The 12,523-nt window shown below is 48.9% G+C and overlaps 1 protein-coding gene across 7 annotated transcripts in view; it reads right to left on the bottom strand.

Moving 5' to 3' along the window:
- The window catches only part of SGCD (sarcoglycan delta), a 1,036,820-nt gene that overhangs the window by 159,823 nt on the left and 864,474 nt on the right, over window positions 1-12,523 (bottom strand). For all 7 annotated transcript variants that reach the window (XM_068278312.1, XM_068278310.1, XM_068278311.1 and 4 more), the window contains one exon: window positions 12,172-12,273. In XM_068278312.1, the coding sequence (XP_068134413.1) occupies window positions 12,172-12,273 (102 nt within the window). The remainder of the gene's footprint in view (window positions 1-12,171; window positions 12,274-12,523) is intronic.

Genomic DNA, 12,523 nt, shown 5'->3' with positions numbered 1-12,523 from the left:
GTACACAGTTAGCTAGTCAGTGAGTGATTGCTGTAGTTAGTTGTAGTCAGTGTAGTGTAGTGGGAGTGTGGGAGTCTAGTGATTATTTAACTGTGTGTAGTGCAGGCAGGTTCAGTGCTGCAGTGTAGTGGGAGTGGGGATTATCTGTGTGTAGTGCAGGCAGGCAGGTTAGTGCAACTGCAGTGTTCACTTGTATATTCCAGTGACAGTTATACACTTGTACTATTTGCAGGCAGCCAGTCACACCGCCGGCGCCGCCACTCTCTGCCAGCGCTGTTCATTCATTCTGTCAGTGACCTTGTGCCGTGCCCAGTGCCCACTGCTCGCTCGCTGGCATATGAGCATCTCATTACACAGTGTGACATCCTTGTGTGCCCACTGCATCCTTCAGTGACCTAGTTGTATATCCAGTGCCCACTGCTGTGCCCACTGCATCCTTCAGTGACCTTGTACTGTGCCCACTGCATCCTTCAGTGACCTAGTTGTATATCCAGTGCCCACTATTGTGCCCACTGCATCCTTCAGTGACCTTGTACTGTGCCCACTGCATCCTTCAGTGACCTTGTACTGTGCCCACTGCATCCTTCAGTGACCTAGTTGTATATCCAGTGCCCACTGCTGTGCCCACTGCATCCTTCAGTGACCTTGTACTGTGCCCACTGCATCCTTCAGTGACCTAGGTGTATATCCAGTGCCCACTGCTGTGCCCACTGCATCCTTCAGTGACCTAGTTGTACTGTGCCCACTGCATCCTTCAGTGACCTAGTTGTACTGTGCCCACTGCATCCTTCAGTGACCTAGTTGTATATCCAGTGCCCACTGCTGTGCCCACTGCATCCTTCAGTGACCTTGTACTGTGCCCACTGCATCCTTCAGTGACCTAGTTGTATATCCAGTGCCCACTGCTGTGCCCACTGCATCCTTCAGTGACCTTGTACTGTGCCCACTGCATCCTTCAGTGACCTAGGTGTATATCCAGTGCCCACTGCATCCTTCAGTGACCTTGTACTGTGCCCACTGCATCCTTCAGTGACCTTGTACTGTGCCCACTGCATCCTTCAGTGACCTAGGTGTATATCCAGTGCCCACTGCTGTGCCCACTGCATCCTTCAGTGACCTTGTACTGTGCCCACTGCATCCTTCAGTGACCTTGTACTGTGCCCACTGCATCCTTTAGTGACCTAGTTGTATATCCAGTACCCACTGCTGTGCCCACTGCATCATTCAGTGACCTTGTACTGTGCCCACTGCATCCTTCAGTGACCTAGTTGTATATCCAGTGCCCACTGCTGTGCCCACTGCATCCTTCAGTGACCTTGTACTGTGTCCACTGCATCCTTCAGTGACCTAGTTGTATATCCAGTGCCCACTGCTGTGCCCACTGCATCCTTCAGTGACCTTGTACTGTGCCCACTGCATCCTTCAGTGACCTAGTTGTATATCCAGTGCCCACTGCTGTGCCCACTGCATCCTTCAGTGACCTTGTACTGTGCCCACTGCATCCTTCAGTGACCTAGTTGTATATCCAGTGCCCACTGCTGTGCCCACTGCATCCTTCAGTGACCTTGTACTGTGCCCACTGCATCCTTCAGTGACCTAGTTGTATATCCAGTGCCCACTGCTGTGCCCACTGCATCCTTCAGTGCCGTTGTACTGTGCCCACTGCATCCTTCGGTGACCTTGTACTGTGCCCACTGCATCCAGTGATTCATTACTAGCAACATGTCTGGCAGGGTTTCGCGGGGTGAGAGGAAAGGGAGTTCAATTGCCTCAGCCACTTCTGGGACTGCTCCACATCCAGGGAGAGGACGCCCAGCTGTACGTGGTCGTGATGCAGCAGAAAGGGGGGCAGCAAAGCCTGGGCCGAGTCAGCGGACGCCATTGTCCAAATATTTTAAAGTTTCTGGTCCCCGTGTGGTGGTTGAGCAAATGGAACCTGACGTACTCATGGACATCATGACTTCCTCCCAGACCTCTACTGTGAGCACCACTCCAAGCAGCAACAGCAGCAGCAGCCAACGTCCCACGTTTGTTGTGACATCCACCCCAGCACCCACTGGTCAGCAGCCCTCCCAGGATGACAGCGTTCTGTCCCTCAGCCATGGTCCTTCTGTGCTGCTGCTGCTGCTGAACTGAACGCCCGCTTTGTCCTCCTCCACCTGACTCAGTCGCTACCACGGTACCACCAATGCACTCTGTCTGCGTTATCACTGCCCGGGTCACCGGGTGCATTTAATTTTTTGGCCAGCACTATGACGCTGTGCTGCTACTACTAGCACCAGTATGTTGCCATGGTCCTCCTGTGCTGCTGCTGCTGCTGAACTGAACGCCCGTTTTGTCCTCCTCCTCCTCCTGACTCAGTCGCTACCACGGTACCACCAATGTACTCTGTCTGCGTTATCACTGCCTGGGTCACCGGGTGCATTTAATTTTTTGGCCAGCACTATGACGCTGTGCTGCTACTGCTACTACTACCACCAGTATGTTGGCATGGTCCTTCTGTGCTGCTGCTGCTGAACTGACCGCCCGCATTGTCCTCCTCCTCCTGACTCAGTCGCTTCCCGCTGCTGCACTCTGCGTTCACACTGCCCGGGTCACCGGGTGCATTTAATTTTTTGGCCAGCACTATGACGCTGTGCTGCTACTACTAGCACCAGTATGTTGCCATGGTCCTTCTGTGCTGCTGAATTGACCGCCGGCATTGTCCTCCTCCTCCTGACTCACTCGCTTCCACCAATGTACTCTGTCTGCGTTCACACTGCCCGGGTCACCGGGTGCATTTAATTTTTTGGCCAGCACTATGACGCTGTGCTGCTGCTACTACTACTACTACCAGTATGTTGCCGTGGTCCTTCTGTGCTGCTGAACTGAGCGCCCGCATAGTCCTTCTCCTGACTCAGTCGCTACCACCACTGCACTCTGCGTTCACACTGCCCGTGTCCACTGACAACTCTGCTGCGATGTCATTGCTAATTGCTGCAAAAAAAAAAAAAATTACAAAAACCTCTCTGGGGCCTTTTTGGCGTCAGCCACTCATCCTCCTCCAGCGGTACCTTTGCCGCCAAGTGCCATTGGAACTCGCCTTCACCTCTTTGATTGCTTAACGCGTATATCCCTTTTTAAAACCACTTATTACCAATTAATAGCCCCATTTAAAGTGTTGATTTCACTTTAAAATCCATTTTCTCTAGAAAAAAAAAATTTGGGGGAATTTTTTATGTTGAAGTTATGTTGCCCCTTATCACCTCGATAATCCATGCAATTTGGGGGATTGTAGCATGTATGGGGGCTTTGTTATTAACGTTAAAAGAAAATCCGCCTCCGGGCGGGAATCCACGCGTGATTACGCCATTCACGGCAGAAAATCCGCGTGGTTGCGTGGACGCGAACGAAAATCCGCATGCGGCGGGGCCGAATGCGGATTTTTTTTTGCAACCACGCGGATTTCCGAATTCGTGGATGAGGCACATCCGAGCATCCCTGCCTGGCAGTCCTGCTGATCTCTTTGGCTGCAGTAGTGGCTGAATCACACACCTGAAACAAGCATGCAGCTAATCCAGTCTGACTTCAGTCAGAGCACCTGACCTGCATGCTTGTTGAGGGGCTGTGGCTAAAAGTATTAGAGACAGAGGATCAGCAGGAGAGTCAGGCAACTGGTATTATTTTAAAAAGAAAAATCCATATCCTTCTCGGTTTAGGTTCCCTTTAAAGAGACTCTGAAGCGAGAATAAATCTCGCTTCAGAGCTCATAAATAGCAGGGGCACGTGTGCCCCTGCTAAAACGCCGCTATCCCGCGGCTAAACGGGGGTCCCTTCACCCCCAACCCACCCCCCGCAAAAGAGTGTCGTAGAAAGGTCGCAGATTTATTGCTTCCTGGAGGCAGGGCTAACGGCTGCAGCCCTGCCTCCAGTCGCGTCTGTCAGCGGCGCATCGCCGCCTCTCCCCCGCCCCTCTCAGTGAAGGAAGACTGAGAGGGGCGGGGGAGAGGCGGAGATACGCGCTGACAGACGCGCGTGGGGCAGGGCTGCGGCGGTTAGCCCTGCCCCAACCAGGAAGCGCTCCCCCGCTGCACCGAGGGGGATTTAGGGGTGAAGGGACCCCCGTTAAGCCGCGCTATAGCGGCGTTTTAGCAGGGGCACACGTGCCCCTGCTATTTATGAGGTCTGAAGCGAGATTTATTCTCGCTTCAGACTCTCTTTAAATAACAGAAAATCTGAAAACATACAAACTCCATGCAGATGCTGCTGCATGATGATTGCACCGGCCCCTTTGCATCAAACTGCTGCCTGAATCTGCCGAACCGCTGATTACTTTCACATGCAGTTTTCAATGCTGCTCACTTGAAAATACAGTATTTATTATTTTTTTCATCCTATCCTCAAATCCTGTTGCTCGTTTGTGACAGGTTTGTGTTAATCTCTCAACACCGTTTCACGCCGTCTATTATTCTCGGATCCGCCCGGAGCAGACTTTTTGAAACGTGGGATCAATGAAACGCCATTTAATAAAGCCGGGGCAATAAACAGCGACACGTGCTCGCCCTCCTGGTCGATTTCATATGATTGAATTTTTAAAAAGACCTCCAAAGGTAGACACACGAGAGAGACCGCGCATTGTCCCGCCGGGAACCCGAAGTGACTCTCGCTCCCCGAGGAGGGATCCGACAATCCTGCCGGTTACCCCCTTCGGGCGATCATCATTTACCGGCGAGCAGCGCGGCGCTAATGGATGGCGGTTACGCAATGGCAGGAGATAGATAACGTTGCCTCGCTGGGGATTTCAAGTCTATTTCTCACTTGTGAAAACATTGCCTATACCAATCAGCCTCCGGAGAAGGTATTAAAGAGATGAAGTTGTTACCGCCGAAATGTGCGGCTCGTGCATCAGAAGTGTCTCCGCTGACGCCGGAGAGATATTTTATATTGTCTCTGGTTCTCAGACAAATGTAAGGGATTGTGATATTCAGGTAATGGGTCGGGGCAGATGGGATTTTTCTTACTTAGAAAGTGAGAATAAAAAGGGCAGAGACAGCAGCAGTTATTTTATGGTGTACAGTAGGTTTCTGCATTGTTCTGTTTACCTTTCCCACCACACAGGGCAAGAGTGTTTCTTTGTTATTTATTGGATTTATACAAAGACAAAAAGAAAAACACCTATATCGCGCTTTTCTCCTGGCGGACTCAAAGCGCCAGAGCTGCAGCCACTAGGGCGCGCTCTATAGGCAGTAGCAGTGTTAGGAAGACTTGCCTAAGGTCTCCTGCTGAATAGGTGCTGGCTTACTGAACAGGCAGAGCCGAGATTCGAACCCTGGTCTCCTGTGTCAGAGGCAGAGCCCTTAACCATTACACTATCCAGCGCCAACATATGACGCAGCGCTGGACAGGGGTGTATCTATAAATCACTGGGCCCCCCTACAAATCTTTGGATGAGACACATACACACACATTCTCAAAAGCGTAATAACTGCTATCACAGCAGTTATCACGCGATGTGCCCTTCGCAATGCTTATCACGTCGTTAGTTCATGTGATAAGCGAAGGTTATAGCGTGATCACGTGCGCTTTTCACATGAAACGTGCACGTGATCGCGCGATACGCTTATCACGTGAACTAACGCTGTTCGCGTGATAAGCATTGCAAGGGGCACATCGCATGATAACTGCTATCACAGTTATCATGCTTTTGAGAATCGACCTCATGGTGTACAGAAAACGCATACGGAAAACCGACAGAAGAGTGGGCTCCCGGCCTCAGCTTATTACACTCACTCTGTCCATCTCTGATGGCGAAAAACTGGCTCTGCAGACTTCTCTAGTAGTACACAGCACTTGGGGGGGGGGGGGGGGAAGCTAGAGAGGTTGGGGGCTGGGCACTGTACACAAGAACCTGCTGCACACTGAATTGGGACGGTCTACAAATCATTGTCTGCAAAAACTTTGTATCAGTGGCTGAGCTGAGGCAGTCATTAGAACAATTATGCAGACAACAGAAAGCTTTTTCTATCCGTGCCCTTAGTTGTCAGTGTCTCAGGACAGGGAAAAGAAACGTCTTCCCCCCCCCCCCCCCCATGGGGTCCCCTGCAGCTTCTGGGCCCCCCTGTGGATGCATCCCCTGCAGGGTCTATTGTCAGGTGCTGGACAATAAGTAAGATTACTGACATAATGGCCTCAATTCACTAAGATCATGCTGGAGATAATAAGGCAAGAGAAAACTTACCTCCACACAGTAAGAGAGTTATTTTATCTCTTCATTCCTTACGTTACCTCCTCTGTAGTTATTTTACCTCCTCTGTAGTTATTTTCACACACGCAGTTAATGAACAGCCTGTCTTTAACTCTGATGTTATTTTAAGGATTAGAGAGTTAACTTAAAGACAGAAGAGGTAACTTTAGGTTTGCCTGAGGTAAAATGTTTCCTGAATACTACATGCCTCATCACCATGGTAACAACTCTACAAATGTTATTAAAGACAGGAGATCAGCTTAGTGAATTGAGGCCAATGATAATAGGAGTGACAGACAAAATAATATAAGCATACCTCCCATCTTTTTGAGATAAGATAGGGAGACACATTGAGACACTCCCCCTGCCACATCTCTAACCACGCCCCCACCACACCAATCGCCATGGATATCACAAAGAATTTAGAATCAAAAGATGTAGTTTTGTCATTCAGGCTGGGTGCACACATGGCTATGCGTGAAAGGTTGTTTTAGGTCATGTGCGGGTTTTTTTTGTGTGTACGTTTTTAGTGCGTTTGCGTTAGCATTTTTTTCCCGCATATGCATCTTTCAATCGTTTTGCGTGCGTTTTTGTGCATTTGTGGTTCGCATGTACAAAAACGCATATGCGTTTTGTATGTGTATTTTAAATTGTGTTTTATGCAAGTCACTAGGAAGCCAACAGGAAGCAGAAAAACATCACAAAACAATAAAAAAAAAAGCATATAAACACGCATGAAAAACCCATACCAAACGCAATACATTGCGTTCCCACTGACTTTCATTATGTGCGTTTTTGATGTGCTTTTAAATATAATGCAACAAAACCAGCGTTTTTAAAAACGTATATTTGAAAACTTATACAAAATTTTTTATATGCGTTTTTTCATGCAGCCCATAAACTTCCATTAGCGGGAAAAAGTGCTGCGTTTTCCACGACGCTAGCGTTTCTACTAAGTGTGTTCCTAGCCTCAAACCACACCGGTCCTTTTTAGCATTGTTAGTTTTTCTTCATTTTAGTACTTGAAAACAGGGCCGCAACTAGAGGGGAGGCCCCCAACTACTACCCTTCCCCTCCTCCCATACAGGGGACTATACTTCAGATCAGGTGTTGTTGTGGCTGCACTTGTTATAGGTGTGAAGATCATCATGGGCACACTTGTTTTATGACCCTTGTGAGATGGGCCCCCAGGCTGTGAGGGTCACCAGGGGGAGGCAAGGGAAAGGGAGTGACCATTGGGGGAGCCTCATCAAAGTTTCGGGAGGGGGCATGAATTGTAGTTATGCCACTGCTTGAAAATAAGAAATATATAAATTTAATTGATGGGAATTAAGTTTAGAGACAGTTAAACACATTTTGCAGTTGAAAAATACATACATTTACAGCGTACGAGAGGTATCGGCGTGGGAGACTTGGGCGCAGGATACAGCCGTCAGCCGGCATATGGCTGATGCTGCCTCTGCACAACTTCCTGGCCGTATTAAATACTATTCCCCCTCCAGGCCGCCATAGATGGTGGGGAATGAAATAATTCGACTTCCAGCGATTGTGTTTTAAAAGTAACTTCAACTCCGCCTTCTGATGGCGCCGAAGTTACTCACTGTGCGCTGCTATAGCCGTAATTTCTATTATGGCCTATGGTGGCGCCAGCTGCACCCAAGTCTCCAGCGCTGGATTGACTGTGTTCGCATATACATATATCTGTACGTCAGTCGTGAAAGACAAATGAGGAAGAAAGGGGGGCAGATGAATTTGGTTCCCTAAGAGGGACTGTCCCTCCAAAAGACGGACAGTTGGGAGCTTTGATACAGGTAATAATAAGCACCAAAATACACAATGGAAAGGTCATACACTGGAGTAGTAGTCCCAATAACTCAAGTGTACGTTACTCTGTGGGCAGGATACATAATCAGGGATGATACACAAGGAGGGAGGGCCCTGCCAAATGCTTACAATCTAGAGGGAGGGGGGTTGTGACACGAAAGGGGGGGGGGCTGCATCAAAAGGTTCTGGACAGAGAGAGTTAGAACAGCCACGACTCCGCAAGATGAGGTTGACCTTCTTGAAGAAGCGAGTTTTGAGGACCTGTTCGAAGGTGCTGGACCAGGGGGCAAGCCTGATGGGCAGTGGGAGATGGTGTTGGTCATGTCTAGAAGAACCAGAGCCGGCTATACGCTGGGGCAAAGGGGGGCATTGCCCCCTCAAATAAATACTTTGCACCCTCAAACTTGAATCAGCCCGCCTCCGCCTGTTTCCTGGTTCTGGAACGCAGAGCCAGGCGAGGAGACGGCACATCATCTAGACCAAAGTAGCGGCACACAGATCTCCTTCGCGCCGGTGTGATAGGAAGTGTTCTGCCACCGCCCACTGCCAGTCAAATCTGGAGGGGGGAGCGAGGAAGGAGGAGCCCCAGGTGTGGGAAGGGAGGTGAGACGCCCCCCCCCCCCCCCCTTCCCCACCGATGTGCCCACCGCGCCCTCTTCTCTTCTCTGCGCTGCCACCCCACCTGGGGACATATATACACCTGGCTATACTGGGGACACGCAAGTCCTGGCTACATATACTAGGGACATCTATTGACCTGGCTACATATACTGGGGACAGGTATACACCTGGCTACATATACTCGGGACACCTATACAGCTGGATACATATACTGGGGACACATATACACCTGGCTACATATATTAGGGGCACCTATACACCTGGCTACATATACTGGGGACAGCTATACACCTGGCTACATATACTGGGGACGGAGCTGGGAAAAAAGGGCGCAGGCAGCTAGTGGACAAAAAGGGCGCTGCCATTCACTCCCATAATAAATAACGTTTAATGGGCGCCGAGCAGGAAAAAAGGGCGCCGGAGCTAAATAAAGTTTACAAACGGCGCCCGGAGCTAAATAAAGTTTACAAACGGCGCCCGGAGATGTTTAATGATTTATAACTGAGCTTGTGGTGATTTACGTTTATAAAATGCACCCGTGCCGAATAACGTTTATGAAAATACTAAACATATTTATCTTATTTAAATAATTAAAACATTATTTAAAGTTTTATCCCTTACTGTTTTTAAAACATTATTCACAAAATAAAGCGATCAGTACGTAATGTAAATTGGAATATATTTTTTGGAGTCACAATTTGTAAAACATTATTATCCACATAATAAAGCGATGACTAAGGGGGGTGGTTAGGGTTAGGCATCACCAGGGGGGTCTTAGGTTTAGGCACCACCAAGGGAGTCTTAGGTTTAGGCACCACCAGGGGGGTCTTAGGTTTAGGCACCACCAGGGGTGTCTTAGGTTTAGGCACCACCAGGGGGGTCTTAGGTTTAGGCACCACCAGGGGGGTTTTAGGATTAGGCACCACCAGGGGGGTCTTAGGTTTAGGCACCACCAGGGGGGGTCTTAGGTTTAGGCACCACCAGGGGGGGTCTTAGGTTTAGGCACCCCCAGGGGGGTCTTAGGTTTAGGCACCCCCAGGGGGGTCTTAGGTTTAGGCACCACCAGGGGGTCTAGGGGTTAGGGATAGGTACTGGGAGGGCTTTGGGGTGGTTAGTTTTAAGCACTACCAGGGGGGTCTTAGGTTTAGGCACCACCAGGGGGGTCTTAGGTTTAGGCACCACCAGGGGGGTCTTAGTTTTAGGCACCACCAGGGGGGTCTTAGTTTTAGGCACCACCAGGGGGGTCTTAGGTTTAGGCACTACCAGGGGGGTCTTAGGTTTAGGCACCACCAGGGGGGTCTTAGGTTTAGGCACCACCAGGGGGGTCTTAGGTTTAGGCACCACCAGGGGGGTCTTAGTTTTAGGCACCACCAGGGGGGTCTTAGTTTTAGGCACCACCAGGGGGGTCTTAGGTTTAGGCACCACCAGGGGGTCTAGGGGTTAGGGATAGGTACAGGGAGGGCTTTGGGGTGGTTAGCTTTAAGCACCACCAGGGGGGTCTTAGGTTTATGCACCACCAGGGGGGTCTTAGGTTTAGGCACCACCAGGGGGGTCTTAGTTTTAGGCACCACCAGGGGGGTCTTAGTTTTAGGCACCACCAGGGGGGTCTTAGGTTTAGGCACCACCAGGGGGGTCTAGGGGTTAGGGATAGGTACAGGGAGGGTTCTGTGTGAGAGTAGGCTTAGGTATAGTTTTACTACAATTTTAGTAATATTTACTAATGTTTTACAACACTTATTACGAACGTAGTTATATTTATATCATCGTTATAAAGAATATTTTCAGATTTTATTATAAGAACAAACCATAAATGAAGGTTATTCACAATAATATACAATTATAACAATTAATGATATATTATCGTTATTTTAATAAACGTAATTATAAGTTTCACTTTTGAAACAGGGAAGATTAAAGTTTTCACAATTGCCGATTTCATAAACATTATTTGATGATTTATAAATTTGTTAAACATTATTTGTAAACGAAATATAGCACACTATTTTTATAAACGCTATTAAAGATTAATTGTTAATTAGCGTTTACACCCCGCGCCCTTTTTGTCCAGGCGCCCTTTTTGTACGTACGCACTGGGGACACCTATAGACCTGGCTACATATACTGGGGACACTGGCTGTCTGTCATTATGTGCATTTACTGGTGAAATGCTGTCTCTTATGTGCATTTACTGGTGAAATCGCTGTCTCTCATTACATGCATTTACTGGTGAAACGCTGTCTCTCATTACGTGCATTTGCTAGTGAAACGCTGTCTCTTATGTGCATTTACTGGTGAAACACTGTCTTTCATTACGTGCATTTACTGGTGAAACGCTGTCTCTTTTAATGTAACTACATTAGCTGGTATAACTACATTACAGTTAGCCCACATGACGTCATGACCATTTGTCGCAGGAGCGCCGCACTACCGTGTCTACAAAAAATGTGCTCAAACATGATGCCCCCTTCAAGTTTCTGACTGCCCCCTCATATGTGGCTGTCTAGAACCAGCTCTGAGGAGAACTCATGTAGAAGCATGTGATTTGTTTAATCAGCTGATGGATTTGCAAAGCTCTGATTTGCTGTGATCACATCCTTCTTTAGCACATGATTATGACTAGCAAGACAGAGACTTATGGCCCATACTCACGAGGGACTTTTGTCGCCTCAACACGCGGCACGCGCGCGTGTTGCGGCAACAGGTCGCCCGTGAGTATGGGCCGCGCGCACCCAGAACTGTCGCTCGGAACGGGCGCGCAACCCGAACTGTCGCCCGTCGCTGATGTCGCCAGGCGATTGAAATGTTCAATCGCCTGGCGACAGTCGCCGCCGCAACTCCGCCGCAGCTGTCGCTAGTCCGCGTGAGTACGCGGACTAGCGACAGCAACCTCCATTGGGATACGCATAGCTTCCGGCGGGGGGAGGAGGAACGTCGGCGACAGCTTCCGTCGCGGCCGCTGGTCCCTCTTCCGCGTGTGTACGCGGAGGGACGTGGCGACGAGCTGTCGCCCACACGCTCACGTGTGCTGGCGACAGGCTACTTTTGCTGCCCGTGAGTATGGGCCATTACATACCTACCACCTGACCTAACTGATCACATGCTTCTCCATGAGTGTGAGAGTTTCCTACATGCTAGTTTCTCCCCCAAGATTGCCCAGACTGCCAGCCTCGGCCAACATTGCCGCTAGCACATGAGGCAAAGCCACACAGGAGGCTTTGATCTAAGGAGGAACAAGATGCTGACTGGTAAGGGGGTTTGCACAGAAAAACAACAACTTTGTGGACCGACATTAGGGCTTCATCAGTTTTCGCAGAGCCATGTAAGTCCACTTTATCTTTTTCATTTAGCAATAAATCCATACATTTTCTGGATAATATATCTGTGCTACGGCGACTATTTTTAAGATGAAAACATGCTGTGTTGCTGCCCGCCCTCAAAATTCAATAAAAATGTTTTTCAAACTTAAGAAAGGGAAATTTCGATTTTCCTTTATGAACACTTACCGGCCTCGAGCGGATTTCTTTGGCATACAGCGGTTTCAAGAATTCCGAGTCTCCCTCTAGCCGTAAGCCTTTCTCTGTGATTCTCAGATTTCCCATTCCGTCCTGAAACACAAAGAACACAAAGCAATGTAAATCCGGACTTTACCATAGCGTCCGACAGATTTTCTATCCGTAATGGTGAAATTCAGATTTATTTACGAAGATGATAACATTGTACTGGCAGTCTGGCACAACCTGCAAGTCATAGATGACTTCACGCTGGATTCCAAGTGCAAAAATTCCGCAGTGGAAACTGAACCCTCAAAGGTCTCTGTTAGAAAGGTGGGAACTCTAGTCAAAATACCTGCTCTGC

Source organism: Hyperolius riggenbachi, chromosome 3 (genome assembly GCF_040937935.1).
Source record: "Hyperolius riggenbachi isolate aHypRig1 chromosome 3, aHypRig1.pri, whole genome shotgun sequence".
NCBI lineage: Eukaryota > Metazoa > Chordata > Amphibia > Anura > Hyperoliidae > Hyperolius > Hyperolius riggenbachi.
This window is presented reverse-complemented; position numbering and strand designations above follow the sequence as displayed.